Source organism: Rhinichthys klamathensis, unplaced genomic scaffold, assembly GCF_029890125.1.
Source record: "Rhinichthys klamathensis goyatoka isolate OS25496 unplaced genomic scaffold, OSU_Roscu_1.1 h1tg000429l_1, whole genome shotgun sequence".
Taxonomy (NCBI): domain Eukaryota; kingdom Metazoa; phylum Chordata; class Actinopteri; order Cypriniformes; family Leuciscidae; genus Rhinichthys; species Rhinichthys klamathensis.
Window position 1 is genome coordinate 212,071 of NW_026606925.1, and position 27,268 is coordinate 239,338.

General features: G+C 47.0%; 1 protein-coding gene across 1 annotated transcript in view; it reads left to right on the forward strand.

Annotated features, from left to right (window-relative positions):
* Positions 1 to 27,268, forward strand: part of LOC130071052 (butyrophilin subfamily 2 member A1-like) — a 72,477-nt gene that overhangs the window by 18,054 nt on the left and 27,155 nt on the right. The window contains exon 9 of the mRNA XM_056235666.1: positions 17,810 to 17,839. Coding sequence (XP_056091641.1) covers positions 17,810 to 17,839 — 30 coding nt within the window. The remainder of the gene's footprint in view (positions 1 to 17,809; positions 17,840 to 27,268) is intronic.

Genomic DNA, 27,268 nt, shown 5'->3' on the forward strand with positions numbered 1-27,268 from the left:
CTCGACCAGCCCTTCGAGAACCACTGCCAGGTCCCATGTGGGAACTCTGGTCTGAGTCTGGTCTGGCCTCATCCTCCAAGCCCCACGGAGGAATCATACGACCAGCTGATGTCTTCCCAATGGCCCATCACCCAGAGGAGTGTGGAAAGCTGCAATGGCAGCCACGTACACCTTGAGTGTGGATGGGGTAAGAACAAAAGAGAAGCAATCTTGGAGGAACTGGGTCCACCTCACGCTCTCTACACCAAATGGTGAAACACAATCCATTTCCTCATGGAGGGACCTCTAGAGCTGAGTATGGTCTCGACTACTCCTGCTGACAGGCCAGCTTCTAGGTACTGTGCCCACTATGGGGCCAGATCCACAGTTTCCACAGCTCTGCGAAAGCAGATCTCCCATTGAAGGCCCTCCAGGAGCGATACTATGTCTGACAACCGGGCCAGCCACAACGGGAATACTAGAAGTAGGCTGACCCTGTCCCGACCCCACACTTTTCTTTGTGTTGAGCCTCAACCCCAAGCTCTGAATGTGGGCAAGGATGACATCTCGATGCCGAAATGCCAGCTCCTGCGACTGGGCCAGAATAAGCCAGTCATCGACATAATTCAGCACCCGGGTGCCCTGAAGCCTCTGCGAGGCTAAAGCTGCATCCATGCACTTGGTGAATGAGCGAGGGGAGAGAGCTAGGCCGAACGGAAGAACCCGATATTTGAACTCTTCGCCCTCGAAAGCGAACCTCAGGAACCTCCTGTGAGATGGAAGGATGGATATGTGGAAGTATGCGTCCTATAGATCGATCGTGGGAAACCAATCCGTGATTTGATCTGACTCACGATGATGGGAATAGTAAGCATCTTGAATCTGAATCTCCTCAGAGACCGATTCAAGTGCCTTAGATCTAAAATTGGACACAACCCTCCATCCTTCTAGGGAACTATGAAGTAGCTGCTGTAGAACCCGGAAAAACTCTGTAAACTGCTGTAAACTCCCTGCCCGGCGGAGGAACATGTTCTATTGCCTCCTTTACCAGCAGGGAGTTTACTTCCTGTTCTAATACCCGACCCTGCTCTGGGTCAACTGCAGTCTACACCACCCCGCTGAATTTCAGTGGGCGGAAATCGAACTGGAGCCTGTAACCCTTTTCTATTGTATGCAGGACCCAAGGAGAAATATTCGGCTGGTTTTGCCATGCTTTGAAATATTCTACTACTAAGGGAACCAGCCACACAAAGCTGATTTTGGGTATCATTCAGGATTCGATCAGGGTTTGGTCGAAAATGATTCTCAATGTGCGGACGCGAGCGCTGCCTTGCCGCAAGCCTGTGGGGCAGACAGAGCAGCGTGTGTTCGCTGGAAACCGATGTGTCCCGAAGCGCACTTGACGGCGGGATGCAGACACTGATTTCCTGTGGGCTTCCTGAAAGAAGGTGTCCTCAATCGCTCCGCCGCGGAGGGGACAGCCGGAAGAGCTCTAGAGACAGAGGACCTCTTTCTCCAAGCCTTCTTAGCCTGCAGGAAGGTCCTCAGATCAACCTGCTTCTGAGAAGGCTTCGGCTTTGCCTATGCCCCCAAGCTGCTTGAGGGGGAGCTCTAGATGCAATGCTCTCCTTTTGTGCTTGCCTATATGAGGAGCTGGTCGATGGCTGCGGCTGCACACTGGGGGCAGACTTCTTTGGTTTCAGGCGGCGAGAGAGATATTGCTAAAAGACTGGAGAATGTTTTTTCGCCTCCTAAAACCTGTTGACGACCATATTGACTGTGTTTCCAAACATTTGCCCTGTCTTTCTCCTTGATGTCCAACAGATTTAACCACAGGTGTCTCTCCCTGACCACCATAGCTGCCATGGAATGGCTGACTCGGAGAGACAGCACTATGTAGCTCACCAGTATCATCGGGTGTTGGTCCCTCGCCCTCAAAAATATCCTTCAGAAGGTCGGCCTGGTAAGCCTGCAACACTGCCGTTGTATGTAGGCTCGCACCAGCCCGACCCGCATCCCACCAAAGCAGATGTGTCTCGGCATGGTGTGGTGGGCAGCGCCAAGGTTTTTAGGGTTGACGCAGCATCGGGGGAAAGATAACTGTCCAAAGGCTCTTCCACCAGCGACATCATCCCATAGCCATTCTCTCTCGCCCCCACAATTTTACTGTAATCTAACAAGGGGTTGGACAGACGAGATGAATGAGGTTTGTTCCATTATTAACACAACTCGTTGTATAAATCAGGAAAAAATGGAAAATCCCGCCCGTGAGATTGTTCCCTGTGCTGCAGGAAGCGCTCATACAACTTGCTTCTTGCTTGTGTTTCCTGCCTTTCACATGGCAAGCTGAAGTTTAATCTGTCCACAGCACGAGAAACAACCTCAACCAGCTCCTCATATGTGGGGGATCGCTCAGGCATCGGGTTCTCCACTGTTTGGGAGTGCAGCAAGCTCAGGCTGCTTTCGGATTGTGAAAGGTTGCCGATCCGAGTTCTGCGCTCCCGCCTGGCCATTTTCACTGACGATGGTCAGGCTCGTGTTCCCCTCGAGAGCTGCCTGAGCGTGCTGCACTCCCAAGCAGTGTACACACATCTGATGTGTGTCTCCATCCGTTATGAATCTCGGACCGGGTGCACAGATCTTTTAAGGCGAGACACGGCAGGCAAAAACATCGTTTTTTTTTCATTGGTCAATTTTGAGATTTTGGGCTATTTGTCTTCAATAACATGTCTTCTTTCAGACTTGTGCTGAAAAAAAGTCCAAAATACACATTTAGGTATTTATTTTACTACACTTTGTCTGTTTGCGTGTGTAGATTTCACATAAATTCATCAAAAGTTGGCGTTCTAAATCATCCCTCTGCTCCGCGGTCGCGATCTGCACCCTGTCATCACACACACCGTTAGAAAGCTCTCTCTCTCCTTTGCAACGCTATCTGATCCAAATATGGTCATTTCCTGTTTATCAGCAACCAATCTTGAAAGTAAAACCAGCGATTTAACTCGAAATGCACATCTCATTGGCTGATGTCAATTTCTGACAACGTGATTCGTTCAGAATCATCACGTGACGCGCTCTGACATTATATACATGCATCACATAATACTATACTTTACACGCTATATATACAAAACAATTACATTACACAACACATTTCAGTTTTTGTATAATATAATTACTATATAATACTTACCAAATCTGTAATTGTGGGATCCTAAAGTGGTTGTGAGTTCCTCAGGCAGAAACATATTCACCTGTGTGATGGACTGTTGAAGTGTTGTTTTGGATCTTATGATCAGTGATGGATGAAGCAATGATGAGTTTTGGATGTTAAACAGTGTGATACATTGATTTTACTTGGACCTAAAGCATATTTTGTCTGTAATTCATGGCTTTCAATAGAAATTAGTGGAATTTTGCCATACAAATCTTTAAAGGCCGTTTTCTCAAAATGAGTTTTTTCTCACACTCCTAGTGACGATTTTCCACTTCAGTAGCACCTACATACACCAAACTTTACAGTCCTATTCCTAACTATATTGTGAAGGTTTGTTCAGAGGGATTTGTTGATATATAATTTTTGGCCTGATTTATATGACATTTTATGCCTAAAAATAGGGCGGAAATCAATTTTTTAAGACTATTGGCAGTATTTTCTGATTTACAGGGTAACAAAAGGAGATATTCATAATCCCCTCTGAAAATGTCTTTTCCTTGAATATATCAACAAAATGCAACAATAATTTTGAACCTTGTTTTTTTCATCTTCAAAAAACATCACTTCAAAATATAGGCAAATTAGCGCATATTTAATTAGATATAGCCTGATTAGCATATTTAAACAAAAAATTACAAAAAACTTGCAATACATTTTTTTCTCCAATTCATGTGAGTAATCAACTGGTAAAGTTTCATGGTGATATCTGTAAGTTAAATTTTTTAGCCTATTCACCTGTAGTGTCTCGCCTTAAAGGATTTCGCCATTTTTGCTAATAATATATATGCTTGTTTGACAGACAACACCAAATAAGACAAACAATGACAGAGAGCAGAAAGTTAACTCTGTTGTGTGCCGGCGTCCCTTTGTAGCTTCTGTATATGCCATTATGTTACATCGTGACGTAAAACCAATCTGGATTGGTTTATTTTCATTCATGATTCAGAGGCGCTACGCTGAGGGGCGTTCCCCAAAGTGTCGTTGCAACGCAGTTTAAAGTTACCATAACCATCACAGAATGTTTGGAAAACATTCGTAGAACAAACAATTGTTTGCTGGGAATCAGCCTCCATTAATCCAATAGAGATTGCATTTACCCAAAGAAATAAAAAATATACTTGCACAGTGTTTGTAGAACTTCTGTCTCTTCTCTTCCAGCTTTAGGATCCGCTCCTGTCCTGTTTCCTCAGCCTCTGGATGATGGACGTGTGAACATCAGCTGTAAGTCCAGCGGCTGGTATCCAGAGCCGAACGTCACATTGATGTCAGATGAGCGAACGGTTCTCCGTCCTGGAGGAGAGTCTCGCAGTCGTGGAGCAGATGAGATGTTCTCTGTCCACAGCTGGACGGCCGTCTCTCACTCGGACGCTCAACTGGTCTCATGCTCAATGTCTCTCAAGACTGGAGAGTTTAGAGAAGGAAGATTGAACATACAAGCCATCATCTCTTCAGGTCAGGGAACATCTTAGAACAAACATATTTGTAGATATCCGAACAAAGGCGGGATTTGCATTTACAACCGCATTTACTTACAGGTGTGAGTCTTGAAATGTCGCCTTCAAACAGCAACTTACATTAGCATCTCGAACATTGTCTGTGTAAATGTGCAAAGGGAATCATGCCCGTATTCTCTTACCAGTAACCACAGTGACAGTGACCAAAGTTCTATAATTGACTTAGTCCCAATATAATTTATAATCTATTAATTTATTTACAATAAATCAGCATGCAGGGGAGAGTTGCATAGGCGTTATGGTAATATTGCGTCTTTGTTAGTTATGGGTAATCAGTCTTACTTTTCAGTATCAAATGAGGCCAATCTACATTTTTTATGTAACTGACTTAAAAAAGTTATGAATAGTCTTAGAGAGTAAAAAACTGATGCTTAACCTGTAAGACTAGTCTTAGCGGGTTATGCAACTGGCAATGGCCTTTCTTTGATCTCATCAATCTTTTAAAATTTTCAAACATCCAACTAAAAATCAAATCCGTTTCAGAAGAAAAATTATGAATGACATTTTTATGTTTACAAAGTTTGTTTTTTTAAATTGATTGATTGATTTTTATATTTTGAAGCTTTAGATTGATCTGGTTTGTCTTCCTCAGATCCAGCAGATTCATCAGATCCATGGAAGGCTCTTTTCTTCACTCTTCTCTTCTGTGCTCTTCTGGGTTTGGTTGGGCTGATCCTGTACAGATACAGACATAAACTAACAGGTACAATCTGGTTCAAAGAATTAAATTAATATATTATTTTTTACGCGGGTATTTTAACCTTATGTGTTGGTATTTTAATGTTTTTATTTCAGGAAAGAAAAACGTTAAAGAAGGTAATTAAACTACACATATTTCCTTTTTATGATCCAAAACACATATGAATCAGTTTAACAGCTAAATTTATTGTGGTTAAATTCTGTAGTATTTGTGGAAACAATTAATAATTAAATCTTCAAAATGAATTTCTCTCATTATTAGTTTGTGACGAGGAAACTATGGAGAGTCTGACACAAGAAGGTATCTGAAGAAGCGTAATTATTGCAATATCCAATATCAGCAATAATATCTGAAGCTATCCACTAAGCTTCAAATAAAGGCTCCTGTGCATGTTGTAGCAGAAATATTGTACCAGAACACATTTCCAGAAAATACTAATAACTGTATATGTCCACAATTAAAGCTGGAATTTTCTTTCTCTAAAACCTTCAATTATTTGTTTTTTAATTTAGCTGTGAAAGACACAAACACAGAAGAACTGGAGAAAGATACAGGTAGGGTATGACCTCTCAGTTATATATGCATTCACTGTACAGTATTTGTAAAGTTTGATGTTTGTTCCATCCTATCCCTTATTCTCTCCCGCTTTACTCCACTCTCAGACTGATTAAAGATGAATAACGGTAAACAAACAAAACCAACTAATAAAATAACAGTGCTGCCCAATCCTGTTCCTGAAGATCTTCCTTCCTGCAAAGTTCATCTCTACCCGTGATCTAATCCACCTTCATGAAGACTTGAGTATTATAGACGGTGTTGGAGGAGGCTGGAACTGAACTCCAGGAACAGGAATGAGCTCTCCTGATCTAAAACATCTCATCGTGCACGAGAGTTTATAGTTGAAATGTTTCAATTTTGCAGAATGACAATCTATAAATACAATCATACCATTCTTAACCATTTTGATTTGATAGGGTAAATGAAGTGGTTACACACAGAGGCCACAGTGCATTCAGAGACACGCCAAATCACGAGGTGTGATGGAAATCATTCAGTTTATGACTGTAGAATTCACACCCTCAGCAAACACTGATACAGCACTTTTAATTTCTTATTTGAAGATATAATTGATAATTAAGAACATCATCATTTTATATGAATCTGATCTGAATGTCTTGAAAGACTGACACAACTAACGTAATTCCAGCATGAACGGATGAACACTAAGAGCAGTGTGATGTTTTTATGAGGCTATATGACCTTTGACCCTGAGCCTAAGAAGCGTAACTGACAGCAATACAAGTTAATATCTAAAAGAGATTCTGCCTGAAAGAGTTCAAAGCATAAGTTATTGTGGTTTACAGTGTCTGGAGTATTTGTGGAAGCAGAATGATAATTAATCCCTCCAATGAAATTTCTCTCATTTTAGTTTGTGACGATGAATCTACGGAGAGACTGACAAAAGAAGGTACTTGAAGAGGCTTAATCATTGCAATATCAGCAATAATATCTGAAGCTATAAACATTAGATAAATGCTCATTTGCATCTCTTGTACCAGAACACATTTCCAGCAAATAGTAATAACTGTATATGTCCACAATTAAAGCTGGAGTTTTCTTTCTCTAAAACGTTCAATTATTTGTTTTTCAATTTAGATGCAAAAGACAGAAACAAAGAAGAACTGGAGAAAGATACAGGTAGGTTATGACCTCTCAGTTATATATGCATTCACTGTACAGTATTTGTACAGCTTGTGGTTTGTTCCAGCCTGTCCCCTTTCTCTCCCTGTCGTGTTGTAGGGTACGTTTACATGACTACGATATGCTTAAAACAGGGACGTTTTTCCTTTGAGTTCTTCGTGTACAGGCGACACCATTGTCCCACGATCCCCATTCACACGGATCCGCGAAAACGACAGGCCACTAGATGGCGATGAAACACTATGGACTGAACATGTAATACGCACGTGCATGACGTCATCGTTTTTAGAGATCGTTTTGTTATTTACACGGGGACCGTTTTCAAAACCTAGCGTTTTCGGGCACCCAAAGTGCCGTTGTCATGTAAACGAACGGCCAAAACACATAAAAAGTTTGGCCGAAAGCCCACAGTGGAGATGGTGGAGGGAGGAGCCATGGTGGAATCCCGGCTGACGACACTAGGGGGACGACCGACAGCGATGGAGCCAAAGGTAGTGGCTATGCAGGACTGCTGAGTGAGTGACAGGAGGCGTGGCTATGCAGGACTGCTGAGTGAGTGACAGGAGGCGTGGCTATGCAGGACTGCTGAGTGAGTGACAGGAGGCGTGGCTATGCAGGACTGCTGAGTGAGTGACAGGAGGCGTGGCTATGCAGGACTGCTGAGTGAGTGACAGGAGGTGTGGCTATGCAGGACTGCTGAGTGAGTGACAGGAGGCGTGGCTATGCAGGACTGCTGAGTGAGTGACAGGAGGCGTGGCTATGCAGGACTGCTGAGTGAGTGACAGGAGGCGTGGCTATGCAGGACTGCTGAGTGAGTGACAGGAGGCGTGGCTATACAGGACTGCTGAGTGAGTGACAGGAGGTGTGGCTATGCAGGAGTGCTGAGTGAGTGACAGGAGGCGTGGCTATGCAGGACTGCTGAGTGAGTGACAGGAGGTGTGGCTATGCAGGACTGCTGAGTGAGTGACAGGAGGCGTGGCTATGCAGGACTGCTGAGTGAGTGACAGGAGGCGTGGCTATGCAGGACTGCTGAGTGAGTGACAGGAGGCGTGGCTATGCAGGACTGCTGAGTGAGTGACAGGAGGCGTGGCTATGCAGGACTGCTGAGTGAGTGACAGGAGGCGTGGCTATGCAGGACTGCTGAGTGAGTGACAGGAGGCGTGGCTATGCAGGACTGCTGAGTGAGTGACAGGAGGCGTGGCTATGCAGGACTGCTGAGTGAGTGACAGGAGGTGTGGCTATGCAGGACTGCTGAGTGAGTGACAGGAGGTGTGGCTATGCAGGACTGCTGAGTGAGTGACAGGAGGCGTGGCTATGCAGGACTGCTGAGTGAGTGACAGGAGGCGTGGCTATGCAGGACTGCTGAGTGAGTGACAGGAGGCGTGGCTATGCAGGACTGCTGAGTGAGTGACAGGAGGCGTGGCTATGCAGGACTGCTGAGTGAGTGACAGGAGGCGTGGCTATGCAGGACTGCTGAGTGAGTGACAGGAGGTGTGGCTATGCAGGACTGCTGAGTGAGTGACAGGAGGTGTGGCTATGCAGGACTGCTGAGTGAGTGACAGGAGGCGTGGCTATGCAGGACTGCTGAGTGAGTGACAGGAGGCGTGGCTATGCAGGACTGCTGAGTGAGTGACAGGAGGCGTGGCTATGCAGGACTGCTGAGTGAGTGACAGGAGGCGTGGCTATACAGGACTGCTGAGTGAGTGACAGGAGGTGTGGCTATGCAGGACTGCTGAGTGAGTGACAGGAGGTGTGGCTATGCAGGACTGCTGAGTGAGTGACAGGAGGCGTGGCTATGCAGGACTGCTGAGTGAGTGACAGGAGGTGTGGCTATGCAGGACTGCTGAGTGAGTGACAGGAGGCGTGGCTATGCAGGACTGCTGAGTGAGTGACAGGAGGTGTGGTTATGCAGGACTGCTGAGTGAGTGACAGGAGGCGTGGCTATACAGGACTGCTGAGTGAGTGACAGGAGGCGTGGCTATGCAGGACTGCTGAGTGAGTGACAGGAGGTGTAGTTATGCAGGACTGCTGAGTGAGTGACAGGAGGCAGGGCTATGCAGGACTGCTGAGTGAGTGACAGGAGGCGTGGCTATGCAGGACTGCTGAGTGAGTGACAGGAGGCGTGGCTATGCAGGACTGCTAAATGAGTGACAGGAGGTGTGGCTATGCAGAACTGCTGAGTGAGTGACAGGAGGCGTGGCTATGCAGGACTGCTGAGTGAGTGACAGGAGGCGTGGCTATACAGGACTGCTGAGTGAGTGACAGGAGGCGTGGCTATGCAGGACTGCTGAGTGAGTGACAGGAGGTGTGGTTATGCAGGACTGCTGAGTGAGTGACAGGAGGCGTGGCTATGCAGGACTGCTGTGTGAGTGACAGGAGGTGTGGTTATGCAGGACTGCTGAGTGAGTGACAGGAGGCGTGGCTATACAGGACTGCTGAGTGAGTGACAGGAGGCGTGGCTATGCAGGACTGCTGAGTGAGTGACAGGAGGTGTGGTTATGCAGGACTGCTGAGTGAGTGACAGGAGGCGTGGCTATACAGGACTGCTGAGTGAGTGACAGGAGGCGTGGCTATGCAGGACTGCTGAGTGAGTGACAGGAGGCGTGGCTATACAGGACTGCTGAGTGAGTGACAGGAGGCGTGGCTATGCAGGACTGCTGAGTGAGTGACAGGAGGCGTGGCTATGCAGGACTGCTGAGTGAGTGACAGGAGGCGTGGCTATGCAGGACTGCTGAGTGAGTGACAGGAGGTGTGGCTATGCAGGACTGCTGAGTGAGTGACAGGAGGTGTGGCTATGCAGGACTGCTGAGTGAGTGACAGGAGGCGTGGCTATGCAGGACTGCTGAGTGAGTGACAGGAGGCGTGGCTATGCAGGACTGCTGAGTGAGTGACAGGAGGCGTGGCTATGCAGGACTGCTGAGTGAGTGACAGGAGGCGTGGCTATACAGGACTGCTGAGTGAGTGACAGGAGGTGTGGCTATGCAGGACTGCTGAGTGAGTGACAGGAGGCGTGGCTATGCAGGACTGCTGAGTGAGTGACAGGAGGTGTGGCTATGCAGGACTGCTGAGTGAGTGACAGGAGGTGTGGCTATGCAGGACTGCTGAGTGAGTGACAGGAGGCGTGGCTATGCAGGACTGCTGAGTGAGTGACAGGAGGTGTGGCTATGCAGGACTGCTGAGTGAGTGACAGGAGGCGTGGCTATGCAGGACTGCTGAGTGAGTGACAGGAGGTGTGGTTATGCAGGACTGCTGAGTGAGTGACAGGAGGCGTGGCTATACAGGACTGCTGAGTGAGTGACAGGAGGCGTGGCTATGCAGGACTGCTGAGTGAGTGACAGGAGGTGTAGTTATGCAGGACTGCTGAGTGAGTGACAGGAGGCAGGGCTATGCAGGACTGCTGAGTGAGTGACAGGAGGCGTGGCTATGCAGGACTGCTGAGTGAGTGACAGGAGGCGTGGCTATGCAGGACTGCTAAATGAGTGACAGGAGGTGTGGCTATGCAGAACTGCTGAGTGAGTGACAGGAGGCGTGGCTATTCAGGACTGCTGAGTGAGTGACAGGAGGCGTGGCTATACAGGACTGCTGAGTGAGTGACAGGAGGCGTGGCTATGCAGGACTGCTGAGTGAGTGACAGGAGGTGTGGTTATGCAGGACTGCTGAGTGAGTGACAGGAGGCGTGGCTATGCAGGACTGCTGTGTGAGTGACAGGAGGTGTGGTTATGCAGGACTGCTGAGTGAGTGACAGGAGGCGTGGCTATACAGGACTGCTGAGTGAGTGACAGGAGGCGTGGCTATGCAGGACTGCTGAGTGAGTGACAGGAGGTGTGGTTATGCAGGACTGCTGAGTGAGTGACAGGAGGCGTGGCTATACAGGACTGCTGAGTGAGTGACAGGAGGCGTGGCTATGCAGGACTGCTGAGTGAGTGACAGGAGGCGTGGCTATACAGGACTGCTGAGTGAGTGACAGGAGGCGTGGCTATGCAGGACTGCTGAGTGAGTGACAGGAGGCGTGGCTATACAGGACTGCTGAGTGAGTGACAGGAGGCATGGCTATCCAGGACTGCTGAGTGAGTGACAGGAGGCGTGGCTATACAGGACAGCTGAGTGAGTGACAGGAGGCGTGGCTATGCAGGACTGCTGAGTGAGTGACAGGAGGTGGGGTTATGCAGGACTGCTGAGTGAGTGACAGGAGGCGGGGCTATGCAGGACTGCTGTGTGAGTGACAGGAGGCGTGGCTATGCAGGACTGCTGAGTGAGTGACAGGAGGCGTGGCTATACAGGACTGCTGAGTGAGTGACAGGAGGCATGGCTATCCAGGACTGCTGAGTGAGTGACAGGAGGCGTGGCTACACAGGACTGCTGTGTGAGTGACAGGAGGCGTGGCTATACAGGACTGCTGAGTGAGTGACAGGAGGCGTGGCTATACAGGACTGCTGAGTGAGTGACAGGAGGCGTGGCTATGCAGGACTGCTGAGTGAGTGACAGGAGCCGTGGCTATACAGGACTGCTGAGTGAGTGACAGGAGGCGTGGCTATACAGGACTGCTGAGTGAGTGACAGGAGGCGTGGCTATACAGGACTGCTGAGTGAGTGACAGGAGGCGTGGCTATACAGGACTGCTGAGTGAGTGACAGGAGGCGTGGCTATGCAGGACTGCTGAGTGAGTGACAGGAGGTGGGGTTATGCAGGACTGCTGAGTGAGTGACAGGAGGCGGGGCTATGCAGGACTGCTGTGTGAGTGACAGGAGGCGTGGCTATGCAGGACTGCTGAGTGAGTGACAGGAGGCGTGGCTATACAGGACTGCTGAGTGAGTGACAGGAGGCATGGCTATCCAGGACTGCTGAGTGAGTGACAAGAGGTGTGGCTTTACAGGACTGCTGAGTGAGTGACAGGAGGCGGGGCTATGCAGGACTGCTGAGTGAGTGAATTCGCTGTTGGAGAGATAAAGCTCAGCTGGTATCAGTCTATCGATACTGTGGAGAAGTGGTATTGAACAGTCTCAAATATTTCTGTATGTATTAACACAGGATGGATTCACCACGTCATGCTCATTTCAGCAACAGAATATTATAGCATAGTAAAGTTGTACACACACACACACACACACACACACCAGCTTACTGGTGAAGAGGAGACAGAGTGATGAAGCCAATTAGTATATACACTCACCGGCCACTTTATTAGGTACCCCATGCTAGTAACGGGTTGGACCCCCTTTTGCCTTCAGAACTGCCTCAATTCTTCGTGGCATAGATTCAACAAGGTGCTGGAAGCATTCCTCAGGGAGTTTGGTCCATATTGACATGATGGCATCACACAGTTGCCGCAGATTTGTCGGCTGCACATCCATGATGCGAATCTCCCGTTCCACCACATCCCAAAGATGCTCTATTGGGTTGAGATCTGGTGACTGTGGAGGCCATTTTAGTACAGTGAACTCATTGTCATGTTCAAGAAACCAATTTGAAATGATTAGAGCTTTGTGACATGGTGGAAGTAGCCATCAGAGGATGGGTACATGGTGGCCATAAAGGGATGGACATGGTCAGAAACAATGCTCAGGTAGGCCGTGGCATTTAAACGATGCCCAATTGGCACTAAGGGGCCTAAAGTGTGCCAGGAAAACATCCCCCACACCATTACACCACCACCACCAGCCTGCACAGTGGTAACAAGGCATGATGGATCCATGTTCTCATTCTGTTTACGCCAAATTCTGACTCTACCATCTGAATGTCTCAACAGAAATCGAGACTCATCAGACCAGGCAACATTTTTCCAGTCTTCAACTGTTCAATTTTGGTGAGCTCTTGCAAATTGTAGCCTCTTTTTCCTATTTGTAGTGGAGATGAGTGGTACCCGGTGGAGTCTTCTGCTGTTGTAGCCCATTCGCCTCAAGGTTGTGCGTGTTGTGGCTTCACAAATGCTTTGCTGCATACCTCGGTTGTAACGAGTGGTTATTTCAGTCACTGTTGCCCTTCTATCAGCTCGAACCAGTCTGGCCATTCTCCTCTGACCTCTGGCATCAACAAGGCATTTCCGCCCACAGAACTGCCGCTCACTGGATGTTTTTTCTTTTTCGGACCATTCTCTGTAAACCCTAGAGATGGTTGTGCGTGAAAATCCCAGTAGATTAGCAGTTTCTGAAATACTCAGACCAGCCCTTCTGGCACCAACAATCATGCCACGTTCAAAGTCACTCAAATCAACTTTCTTCCCCATACTGATGCTCGGTTTGAACTGCAGGAGATTGTCTTGACCATGTCTACATGCCTAAATTGCGTTGCCGCCATGTGATTGGCTGCTTAGAAATTAAGTGTTAACGAGCAGTTGGACAGGTGTACCTAATAAAGTGGCCGGTGAGTGTATATATACAGGTCGTTCTCAAAAAATTAGCATATTGTGATAAAGTTCATTATTTTCCATAATGTAATGATAAAAATTAAACTTTCATATATTTTAGATTCATTGCACACCAACTGAAATATTTCAGGTCTTTTACTGTTTTAATACTGATGATTTTGGCATACAGCTCATGAAAACACAAAATTCCTGTCTCAAAAAATTAGCATATTTCATACGACCAATAAAAGAAGTGTTTTTAATACAAAAAAAAGAGTCAACCTTCAAATAATTATGTTCAGTTATGCACTCAATAGTCAATACTTGGTCAGGAATCCTTTTGCAGAAATGACTGCTTCAATGCGGCGTGGCATGGAGGCAATCAGCCTGTGGCACTGCTGAGGTGTTATGGAGGCCCAGGATGCTTCGATAGCGGCCTTAAGCTCATCCAGAGTGTGGGGTCTTGCGTCTTTCAACTTTCTCTTCACAATATCCCACAGATTCTCTATGGGGTTCAGGTCAGGAGAGTTGGCAGGCCAATTGAGCACAGTAATACCATGGTCAGTAAACCATTTACCAGTGGTTTTGGCACTGTGAGCAGGTGCCAGGTCGTGCTGAAAAATGAAATCTTCATCTCCATAAAGCTTTTCAGCAGATGGAAGCATGAAGTGCTCCAAAATCTCCTGATAGCTAGCTGCATTGACCCTGCCCTTGATAAAACACAGTGCACCAACACCAGCAGCTGACATGGCACCCCAGACCATCACTGACTGTGGGTACTTGACACTGGACTTCAGGCATTTTGGCATTTCCTTCTCCCCAGTCTTCCTCCAGACTCTGGCACCTTGATTTCCGAATGACATGCAAAACTGAGCAACAGTCCAGTGCTGCTTCTCTGTAGCCCAGGTCAGGCGCTTCTGCCGCTGTTTCTGGTTCAAAAGTGGCTTGACCTGGGGAATGCGGCACCTGTAGCCCATGTCCTGCACACGCCTGTGCACGGTGGCTCTGGATGTTTCTACTCCAGACTCAGTCCACTGCTTCCGCAGGTCCCCCAAGCTCTGGAATCGGTCCTTCTCCACAATCTTCCTCAGGGTCCGGTCACCTCTTCTCGTTGTGCAGCGTTTTTTGCCACACTTTTTCCTTCCCACAGATTTCCCACTGAGGTGCCTTGATACAGCACTCTGGGAACAGCCTATTTGTTCAGAAATTTCTTTCTGTCTTACCCTCTTGCTTGAGGGTGTCAATGATGGCCTTCTGGACAGCAGTCAGGTCGGCAGTCTTACCCATGATTGCGGTTTTGAGTAATGAAACAGGCTGGGAGTTTTTAAAAGCCTCAGGAATCTTTTGCAGGTGTTTAGAGTTAATTAGTTGATTCAGATGATTAGGTTAATAGCTCGTTTAGAGACCCTTTTCATGATATGCTAGTTTTTTGAGACAGGAATTTTGGGTTTTCATGAGCTGTATGCCAAAATCATCAGTATTAAAACAATAAAAGACCTGAAATATTTCAGTTGGTGTGCAATGAATCTAAAATATATGAAAGTTTAATTTTTATCATTACATTATGGAAAATAATGAACTTTATCACAATATGGTAATTTTTTAAGAAAGGACCTGTATATGGGGATGATTAGGAGGCAATGATGGACCGAGGCCAATGGGAAAATTTGGCCAGGACACCGGGGTTACACCCCTACTCTTATTTGAAGGACATTCTCGGATTTTTAAATAACCACAGAGAGTCAGGACCTCGGTTTAACGCTTTATCCGAAGGACGGAGAGAGAAATAGCTCAGGGTGATGGCTATGGCTATGGCCAATGGCTAATGAGATCAAAGAGGCTAAATATGTTTCACTTTTTGTGGACAGCACCTCTGATGCCTCACGTACCATTCGAACTGTGGCAGTTCAAAATGTGGAAGTTAAAGAGTATTTTATGGCGTTCCTTGACTCTGAAGAATCTACTGAAGAATCTACCTCCTTCTACAGACACTGCACACTACTCTTTGCAGGGGGCAGTCATATGATAATGGGGCAAATATGAAAGGAAAAAAGGAAGGTGTCTAAGCCAGACTGCTATAAATCAACACAAAGTCCTTTTGTGTCATGTGCAACACACTCTTTAAACCTGGTGGTAGCGGATGCAGGAAAAAAGCTCCCCAGAAGCTGTTCACTGTTTTCTCAGCCTCCACACAATGTTGGCCTATTCTAAAAAGCCATCTCGATCTCACTCTGAAATCCAGGACAGAGACCCGATGGGAGAGTCGAGTGAAGATGGTGGAAGCTGTGAGGGACCAGGCTGCAGAAGTTAGGGACGCCCTTGTAGAGGTGAAGGAGAAAGCCACTGACCCAGGGGTTAAAACTGAGGCACACACTTTAGCTGAGGAAGTAGGGGCATATCGCTTTGCCATCTGCACTGAAGTAAGTCCATGCAGCTGGATGTTGCTGTCAGTCTGCTGACGAAACCTGAGGCCTCCCTCAAGAGCCACAGAAAGACAGGGATTGCTTCTGCACAAGCAACTGTGAGGAGATGAATGTTGAGGACGTGCTCAAGCATAAGAGACTCACAAGACGTCATTTCTCTCATGATGAGCCCTTCAATGATGCAATGAAACAAATGGAGGTTTGTTTCTTCAATAACATTGGGGATGTTTGCCCTGAATCACTGCATGGCCGTTTTGAGACCCTGAGTGAAGTTGAAAGCAGGTTTGGAGTCGTCATAAGCCTCCCTAAGCTTTCAACCCAGGAGATGTGTCAACAGTCTGACGCCTTGACTAGCAATGGTCAGTCAGATCTGAATGGAAAGGAACTTGCACTAGAAATGCTACATTTTTCAGATTTCCCCAAGAACAACATGACAACACTAGAACTTTTGTTCTCCGTAGAGGAAAAGAAATTGAAGAATTGCTGCAACTTCTCCTGTAAACTGCGTGGTTAGTGCAGAGAGGAGCTTCTCAAAATTGAAGCTCATTAAAACATACCTGAGGTCTACAATGACACAGCACCGTCTCAATGGCCTGGCTAGAGGAGCATAAACAGGGATGTTTCCAGGCAGATGTCCTATGATGACATTATTGACCATTTTGCAGCAATTAAGTCTAGGCGTGTCCACTTTTAAAGCTGTCCAAAAAGTAAACGTGCTCAAATATGCAAAGGTCAATTTGTTTTAAGTCCTTGTAGTTGTTTACCAGTTACTCCTTTGAACGTGGATGTGCATAGTTATTTTGTTGACAAGTGGGAACTGTGTATTATTTTATAATCCTTGATAACGTAATATATTGTTGTGTTAAAGTAATTTTGATTTTTTGCATTTAAATTATAATTCTCTCTCTCTCTCTCTCTCTCTCTCTCTCTCTCTCTCTCTCTCTCTCTCTCTCTCTCTCTCTCTCTCTCTCTCTCTCTCTCTCTCACACACAGTCTGGTTCACTGTCTGTGTGGGGACTCTCCATAATGGTTTTATGCTGTCCAAACTATATTCTGTCCCCTTACACTAACCCTACCCCTAAACCTAACCATCACACACACACACACACACACACACACACACACACACACACACACACACACACACACACACACACACACAGACACTCTAGAAATATGCTAGCATTTTTGATTTGTAGATTTCTTTCTCTAAAGTCTCACTTTATTTTTCATTTTAGTTGTGGGAGACACAGATATAGAAGAAACGAGGAAACATGCAGGTATGACATCATCTCAGTTATATATATTAATTTCATCATCTTTAGTCATGCACATATTTGTAAATATGATCTCACACAAAATATGAAGTGTATTAATAATTGTTGCATTATTTTCTTCACAGTTCAGATCACTATTGATCGTGAGCGTTTACATCCAGGTCTGATAGTTTCTAAGGACTGTAAAGCAGTGAGAAACGCTCCAGGATATAAACCCACTAGAGAGGGATTTCCATATGAATTATGTGCTTTTGGAGCTCAAAGATTTACATATGGCCGTCACTATTGGGAGGTTGCGTTGGCACGAGAAGATACACCTCCTAAAAACTACTGGTTAATTGGTGTGGCGAAACATGGACGTTTTCGTGTAAAAGCCGTATCTGCTTTAACTCCATCAAACGGTTACTGGTTCTTGTGTTCAGACGGTCCTTATGGCTTTTACACCAACTCTGATCCACCAGTTACTCTCTCACTGAAGCCGAGACCTGAACGCCTGGGAGTTCTGTTAGATTATGATCGCGGTCATTTGTCATTTTACAATGTCAAAGAGAGGAAACATCTGCTGACCATGAGCACCAGATTCACTGGATCAGTCACTCCGCTGTTTAATCCAGGAGTAGGAGATCAGAGTCCGCTTATGATTCTGGATCCAGAACCTGTAGAATCACCTGTAGAGTCCAGTGAACCTCTAAGTAACAGGTCAGACGAACCAGCACTGAGTGGCCCCAGCCAAAATTAATCAATAGCCGCGTTTCCACTGTCGGGCCAGGGCCGAGCTGTGCAAGTGCGTGCCAGGGCCAGTCGCGTTTCCACTGTCACTTCCGGGGCTTACTCGGGGCCAACGGCCAGGATTTCTGGCCCGTCGAATACCTTGGGCCAAAGCGGGCCAGCTCGGGCTAGAGGCGTGCTCAAGGTAAAAGGCGGAGTTTGTTGGCGGTTGTCAGTGTTATGGAACGTTATGATCTGAAGCAAGATGCACATTTCACTTTTTTATATAGCGCAAAATAATCGCTGCTCGAAATGGAGAATCGCCTGTACTGGTCTGTCAAAGATACCAAAGCTCTTCTGAGCCTTTGGGCAGAAGAAAGGGTACAGCGTCAATTTGACGGCGTGTGAAGAAACGAAGACGTTATAAAATACATCGATGCTGAACTTTCTAAGCTAAGCATTCAGCGAGCAACGCTTCAAGTTCAAGAAAAAACAAAAAAAAAGTTGCGGGCGCAGTATTGTACAAGGCGATTAAACCGCACAATGAACAAGTGGAGCTCAGAGAAGGGATTTTCCACGGATCGACTTGATGGACGGTGTGCTGCGTCCCTCTGTTAGTGGCGACTCGCGAGACAATCGGGACACTATTGCAGCCACGGTCGGTGAGTTAATATACATGCTATCTTCCTAACTTAAAAAATAAATAAATTCATAATACCCGCTGAAATGGGTTGGGTTGTATGACGTTTGATCCAGAAAGGCGTGTTAGGGGCGGGGTTAAGGGCAGCGCTGCGGGGCTACTGGCCCGGCAGTGGAAACGCAAGCCCGGTGCTTGAGGCCCGAGGCCACTGGCTCGGCTCGGCTCGCTGTTAGCCCTGGCCCGGCCCTAGCCCGGCAGTGGAAACGTGGCTAATGAGGCCCTTTTTTATATATATGTATTTTATATATTTTTTATATATAATATATAATTTTTTTTGTTAATATATCTTCATTACCTAGAGATATTTATATACAAAATTAAGTAGTCAAAACACAAAACATCTAACAGAACATAAGTTGTTTATTTTTTACAACATTATGTGCTTATTTTTTTAATTAACGAAATGTCAATCTTCATCTTTATAACAGAAGATACAAATCAATACAACAATCTTCAAGATACAGTAAATCTTCAAATGTGTAACAGATTGTCTCCTTAAAAACAGTCGTTTGCGTGGTGGAACAAGCAATGCTATATAGAAATATATAGTTAGCATCTTAATTTAATCTTTGTTTTATTATTTTATTAGTTCATTTAATTTAGTTCAACTAATTTAATGTAAAGAGTTGAATACTAATTACTAATTAAATAATGTCAACTATAGTAAATGTATTGATTAGAGTTGCCATAGACTAAGGATTTTTCTAGTCGACTAGTAATCATTAATTTAAGCAATTAGTCGACTAATCACACGTTTATATTAATTTCTGCTTAAATACTGGGTGTATGGAGGAATATAGGCTATTCTGCGCTCAAGGGCATGCATAAATCTTGCCGCAAAAGCAGGCCAATGATAATAAATATGTCTTAAAAAGTTTATTAATAAACTAGTGTTTTCTAAATCAGTGTCGGCTGCAAACAGATCTCCATACATCTCCGCTGTCAAGTGGATGTGCCTTTAGAAGGAAATGCATCTTTCATACGGATTACATAATCAGATGATATTTGCTTTAGTTTTGAATTATTTCGTTTAAAAGTGGACATTTCAAGCTTTATATAGATATATTTCTCATGTCTGTGAGGCTAGTATACGCTGAGTTTCTGTTTATTTTTGAGACGTGCTCCAGTTCAGGCCAAGGAGACCACGAAAGTGCGCCCTGATTGTTTTATTTTATTTTACAAAAGCACAACGTTTTCTTGTTATTGTGAGTTTACACAAATAAAAGTAGTTGCGACTGATGCATTATTCTTTTCTTTGTGGCCAGAAATGATGGAGTATTTTAAGTTGTTTCCACTGTTTATAGGAAAATGCAAGTGATCGCGCCGGCGCCTCCACATCAGGCAGTGAGCGCTCCACACTCCGCACACACACTTGCATATGCGCTTAATAATAGCAAACATTTATCTAGGTTACCATTAGAGCGAGCGGCCATGCGAAACGGATAAATCCTTTTCACGTCTAACAAATCAAATCATGCATTTTCTACCTACCGCGAGTCAGCGCTGCTCCAGTTTGAAAAGGCGGGATGTTAAAAGCATAACCAGCGTAGCGAGAGATGGGATGCAGAGATGTTGCTGCGTCTTTATATTAACATTCCTGATTGTTTGAATGCTCAACATTACCTGGCTTGCTGCCCTATTGCGACGCCTCTGCTTAGACGCCTGACTGATCAATCCTGTGTGTTTAGACAGTATAGAGCATGTGCACAGATTTTTTTTACTTTTTATTGTATATTGATGAAGAAACATGATGTCTAAAGGGGCCTTATTATATTTAACAGATGATCGTTGTACTTTGGCCTCTTTTCTTTTATAAAACATTGTAACTAATATTGAAATGCACATTGATTGATGTTTGTGTTCATTTAATAAAAAACACAATGATCTGAAATGCAAAGTCTGATACTGATGGCTGAGGGCGAATCCACAGAACAAGATGCTCATTATTCTGTGTTTCAGCTGTGCTTGATTATCATCTCGTTTGTGTTTGCTTTATAAGTTGTACCTCACAGTCACTCTTTGTCTGGTCACGTCTATGTTAGAGGTTGTTTTGTTTGCCTGTCTGTTTGGATTGCCTTCGAAGTGGATTAATAAAGACTCTTGAAACATCATCAATAATCACTCATCATCAACCTTGTGTGACAGATGACCGGACCAAACTAAGAAATGGATATTGTGTCTATTAACCTGGAGCGATACGTGGAGGAGTTCCTCAACATCTTCCATCTTGCCACATGCAACGACGTCTGTCTAATGGAGGGATTTCAGTGTGGTCTGGATGAAGATCTCCGTTTCGTCATGCCCTGCTGGACCCTAGAAGCTCACATCAACTTCGACCTGTGGACGAATGGATCCGTGTTCACAGTGGGCAAAGCGTGGGATAACAGGAGTCTCTTCCAGCCACACCTGACAGATGTTGTGCAGCCAGACCCAGAGCCCAGCCCACCAGCACCCTTGACTGAGGAGATTTCATTTGAGCCCTCGCAGACGGAGAGCTTCAGCCTGCTGCGATGTGGAGCCAGAGCCCGTTAAAGAGAGGGCAGCACCGATGATTGCCCCGGAGCCCCAGAGTGAGTCTGACCAGGGGTGAAAGCCAGCGACAACTGTGACTGAGGGAGTTCTGGTGGAATTAGACACTGAGGACTGGCTGATAAACTGGAACACTGAACTGAGGTACTGCCTCCCACCCTGAATCATTTGTCTGTTCTTCATCATCGCTGTTTTAAGACAGCACTGAGACCGTTTCATTGACCTGTTGGGAATTGGAATTACTGTTATTGATCCCGTCCAGCTTCCCTCTCTCACCCTCACCTCAGAGCTCAGCCAGTCCTCCAGCCCCGCCTCTGCTGGATGCCTGCAGCCCTTTGTCTTCCCCGGGAACGACTTGCTGCGATGTGAAGCCTCAGCTTGTGAAACCACCACCCCCACCCGAGCGAGAGGATCCTGTGGCTGTGCCTGCGGCCTCTAATCCCTTCACTCCACCTCTGCCTGTCAACTCCGCCTTGGCTCCTCCCACTCCTCCTCCCATTAAATTTAGTTAATTTATATATATAGTCGCTCTGGAGAAAACCGTGATGTCATTGATGTCCGGCTCCGCCTCTGTCCTCCTTCCCACTGGCTCCGCCTCTGTCCATCCTTCTTTCGGCTCCGCCTATATCCTCCGCCTCTGTCCATCCTTCCTCCGGCTCCGCCTCTATCCATCCTTCCTCCGGCTCCGCCTCTCACCATCCTTCCTCTGGCTCCGGCTCTGCCTCTGTACATCCTTCCTCTGGCTCCGCCTCTGACCATCCTTACTCCGGCTCCGCCTCTTTCCTCCGCCTCTTTCCATCCTTCCTCCGGCTCCGCCTCTGTCCTCCTTCCTCCGGCTCTGCCTCTGTACATCCTTCCTCTGGCTCCGCCTCTGTCCATCCTTACTCCGGCTCCACCTCTGTCCTCCGCCTCTGTCCTCCGTTTCTCCGGCTCCGCCTCTTTCCTCCAGTTCCGCCTTTGTCCTCCTTCCTCCGGCTCCGCCTCTGTCCTCCTTCCTCCGGCTCCGCCTCTATCCATCCTTACTCCGGCTCCGCCTCTGTCCATCCTTACTCCAGCTGCGCCTCTGTCCTCCGCCTCTGTCCTCCTTCCTCCGGCTCCGCCTCTGTCCTCCGGCTCCGCCTTTGTCCTCCTTCCTCTGGCTTCGCCTCTGTCCTCCGGCTCCGCCTTTGTCCTCCTTCCTCCGGCTCCGCCTCTGTCCTCCTTCCTCCGGCTCCACCTCTGTACATCCTTCCTCTGGCTCTGCCTCTGTCCATCCTTACTCCAGCTGCGCCTCTGTCCTCCGCCTCTGTCCATCCTTCTTCCAGCTCTGCCTCTGTCCTACTTCCTCCGGCGCCGCCTCTCTCCTCCTTCCCACCGGCTCCGCCTCTGTCCTCTGCCTCTGTCCATCCTTCCTCCGGCTCCGCCTCTGTCCTCCGCCTCTTTCCATCCTTCCTCCGGCTCCGCCTCTGTCCTCCTTCCCACCGGCTCCGCCTCTCTCCTCCACCTCTGTCCATCCTTCCTCCGGCTCCGCCTCTCTCCTCCACCTCTGTCCATCCTTCCTCCGGCTCCGCCTCTGTCCATCCTTCCTCCGGCTCTGCCTCTGTCCATCCTTCCTCCGCCTCTGTCCATCCTTCCTCCGGCTCCGCCTCTGTCCATCCTTCCTCCGGCTCCGCCTCTGTCCATCCTTCCTCTGGCTCCACCTCTGTCCTCCGCCTCTGTCCATCCTTCCTCCAGCTCCGCCTCTGTCCACCGCCTCTGTCCTCCGCCTCTGTCCATCCTTCCTCCGGCTCCGCCTCTGTCCTCTGCCTCTGTCCATCCTTCCTCCGGCTCCGCCTCTGTCCTCCGGCTCCGCCTTTGTCCATCCTTACTCCGGCTGCGCCTCTGTCCTCCGCCTCTGTCCATCCTTCTTCCAGCTCTGCCTCTGTCCTCTGCCTCTGTCCATCCTTCTTCCAGCTCTGCCTCTGTCCTCCGCCTCTGTCCATCCTTCCTCCGGCTCCGCCTCTGTCCTCCGCCTCTGTCCATCCATCCTCCGGCTCCGCCTCTGTCCTCCGCCTCTGTCCATCCATCCTCTGGCTCCGCCTCTGTCCTCCTTCCCACCAGCTCCGCCTCTCTCCTCCACCTTTGTCCATCCTTCCTCCAGCTCTGCCTCTGTCCATCCTTACTCCGGCTGCGCCTCTGTCCTCCGCCTCTGTCCATCCTTCTTCCAGCTCTGCCTCTGTCCTACTTCCCACCGGCGCCGCCTCTGTCCTCTGCCTCTGTCCATCCTTCCTCCGGCTCCGCCTCTGTCCTCCGCCTCTGTCCATCCTTCCTCCGGCTCCGCCTCTGTCCTCCTTCCCACCAGCTCCGCCTCTGTCCTCCTCCTCTGTCCATCCTTCCTCCAGCTCCGCCTCTGTCCATCCTTCCTCCGGCTCCGCCTCTGTCCATCCTTTCTCCGGCTCCGCCTCTGTCCATCCTTCCTCCGGCTCTGCCTCTGTCCTCCGCCTCTGTCCATCCTTCCTCCGGCTCCGCCTCTGTCCTCCGCCTCTGTCCATCCTTCCTCCGGCTCCGCCTCTGTCCTCCGCCTCTGTCCATCCTTTCTCCGACTCCGCCTCTGTCCATCCTTCCTACGGCTCCGCCTCTGTCCTCTGCCTCTGTCCATCCTTCCTCCGGCTCCGCCTCTGTCCTCCGCCTCTGTCCATCCTTCCTCCGGCTCCGCCTCTGTCCTCTGCACATCCTTCCTCCAGCTCCGCCTCTGTCCATCCGTCCTCCGCCTCTGTCCATCCTTCCTCCGGCTCCGCCTATTTCCTCCGCCTCTGTCCTTCCTTCCTCCGGCTCTGCCTCTGTCCTCCGCCTCTGTCCATCCTTCCTCCGGCTCCGCCTATTTCCTCCGCCTCTGTCCATCCTTCCTCCGGCTCCGCCTCTGTCCCCTGGATCTCCACCTCCATCGCAGAGTTCTCCGTCGGTCGTTCACTGGATGTCATCAGCCAAAACTCTATCATGGCACTCCCCTCCATCGACTCAACCATGGGCTGTCGTCCTTATGCTACGTTCACACCGGACGCGAATAGCGCGTCAGGCGCGAGTGATTTCAATGTTAAGTCAATGCAAAGACGCGTTACGCGCGTAAAAAATTCCTGCGGCGCGAATGAGGCGTAGAGCGCGGCGCGGTAGACGCGAATACGCCTCATTCGCGCGTCAAGTTCGCGCGAATGGCGCGAATTGAAGCGTCTGGCGCGGAAGCGCGTTACGCGCGAAAGATTTATTTAGTGCTATTTGTGCATTCACGCGTTTGACGCGAATTCGCGTCTGCCGCCCGAGTTGAAAAATTTGAACTTCTGCGTCAATTCGCGCCGCGTTAACCAATCAGGAGCCTGCTTGCTGCTGTCACGTGGTGAAGTGAAAGTTTGTTATTTTAATAAATTATTTTGTAATATTACTAAAATGTCTGGTGTGGTTCTAATGCACAACAAAGCAAATCTTTCACATAAAAACTCGATTTTAATATATGAGAGATAGTACTAATTTTGTATTGAATGCTATTTATTCCATATCTATTTTAGATTATATGAAACATTATTATTTTAATGTAAAAACAACAAACACAGTGTATAATAAATAAATAAATCACAGGACAGGTTTCACTTTTGGAGGCTGGCTCCATTTATTATCAAATAAATGTGCGGGCGAGGGTGAACCTCGCGCCGGGCTGTAGAGCGCGGGCTCGTCAGGCAGCGACCACTCGAGGCCGAGGCTTTACACGGCCTACGCTGTCCTCGTCAGCGTCCTCACCGTTAGGTCCACCAAACCTAGCTCCTGGAACAAATGGTGAAACTCCTGAAACCCTCCGGAGGGTCTGGTGGACCCGAGTACAGCGACGATGTCCCCTACGCAGCTGTTTCTGCTCTCCAGAGCATATACGAGCGGTGACTCTCTCGAATAATGCTAATGCTAATGCTCGATAAACATCTAAAAAGATGGCCGCCGACGGGTTTCGAAACTTTCGCCTCTGACGCGCGTAAATTTCGCTTCAAACTTTTGTTTTTACGCGCGTCAATTTCGCCATTGACACGCGAATTAACACAAAGTGGTCAAGCGTCAAACTAGACGTGGTAGACGCGAATTTGACGCGCTATTCGCGTCCGGTGCGAACGTAGCATAACTGTGCTCTGGGTCTGTACCATCTGGCCACTCCTCCCGTCATTGCCCCATGGATGCTCCCACCATCAGTTCCTCCATGGATTCTCTGCCTGCCCGCCTGTTAGTGCCAGCCCTTCGCCCGCTCCTCTTTACCAGTTCTTGGCCTACTCCAAAACCTCTCCCTCATCTCCTGTTTGTTTTTGTTATGGTGTGAGGTTGTGCCTTCTTGGGAGGGGGCTAATGTCACAGACACTCATTTGAGGGGCTGTTTCCACGACACCGTTTTCAACAAAAAACAAAACTTTTTATGCATTTTGGCCTTTCACTGCGTTTTGGGGCCTGAAATCGCAAACTTTTGAAAACGGGTTTCAAATTGGAAGTTTTTAAAAACGGTCTAAGTGTAAATAGCAAAAACTCGAATCTCTGAAGACGATGACATGATGCACATGCGTATTACGTGTTCAGTCTATAGTGTTTCACTGACATCTAATGGGCTGGTAGCAGATATTTAGTCATTTTTGTGGATCCGTGTGAATGGGGATGGTTTTGACAATAATGCCAGCTGGCACTATAATGCCAACTATTTTCTTGTATTATATTAGAAAATAGAACGATTTAAGATAGTCACTGCCATTGGGACAAGCAATTTTTTAATACGTTTCTTCTGGCCAAAGGAAGTTTGAGTCTACGCCCAGATGGGAGCATTTCAAAAGTAGAATGAAGGGGGTGAGTATGATCTTTGAAAATCACAATTGCTGTTTTTTTCCCCCATAAAACACCATACAATGAAACAATATTTTATGTAAGATTACTCTCAATCATTAATCTATGTGTGCGTACTAACGTTAAAACTCCCAAGTTTCCTAAGAAGACCCAGACGTTGCCTTGCCTTTTTGTGGATGAACTCTACGCTACTTTCAAAATTAAGTTTCTCATCAATAATTGTACCTAGGTTATTAAAAATCCGAGACCTGCTCTACAGTTTTTCCTTTTAAGACGACCGGTGTGTGTACAGGGCCGGTACCAACTATTCTTGTTTGATTCCTTAGGCATAACTCTTTTATCTTTTCAATATTAAGATATAAGTAACTATTATCAAACCAACACATAAGACTGTCAATATACACAAAGTATGAGGAGCAATTCATTTCTTTCTGACAGGAGACCAATGCATTTCATCATCAGCATACTTTATCATTGGACTGAATGTTCCCTTACCTGCCTGTAGACGGCGCTCTCTCTGCTTTCTGTGCCATTCTGCAGCTGTTAATAAGAAACACAATCAGATAAATGTTAATATCAACATAAATTACATACTAAGACACTTATAAAAACATAAAATCATTTGTGGTTTACTCAAGTATTTTTCTTCATATACAGTCCCACCAGGATTTCACGATTGTTTATTTTTTGGCAATCAAAATGACCGATATTGTTGTGGCAATTTCCAGAAATTTGCAATGTTTTATTTATAATTAGTACAATTTACCAGTTTATGTATTAGATGCACAATAGTCATAAAGGACAAACAAACTAAATCTTGCTTATTTTGATGTCTTACCAAATTCTAATACATTTTAACTTTAAAAACAACCTAAGGGCATTTTTTTTCTATGTTCTTATTGGTTTCTTGTCTTATGTGTAATGTTTTCATTGGTTCATTGTGTTCAGGTGTTTCTTGTTTGGTCATCACTCTTGTGTGTGTATATACCCCTCATGTTTCATTGGTCTCCTGTCTAGTATTGTTCTCTGTCACCCTTATTATTAACCGGCGTTCTATGAATGCAATACAGTGAATGACAACCGTCTGTGGTCTTCCAGAGCATTACATTATTGGGAGTTTAGTGTCTAATAAGTGATTAATTTACACCAAAACGTCTTGGTGACTGTTAACCCCATTAACTGATGGAGGGACCGAGGGTGTAGAATGATCCCATATCAGAGGACCCACTGATGTAACGACAGAGACAAATCAGACACAAGTATTTATTATATTTATCAAATAATCTTTAAAACCCCTCATCAACATCAAAACAAGGTGCCAAGGTGTATGCAACAACCCCTAAAGTAATCGAACCAGGCC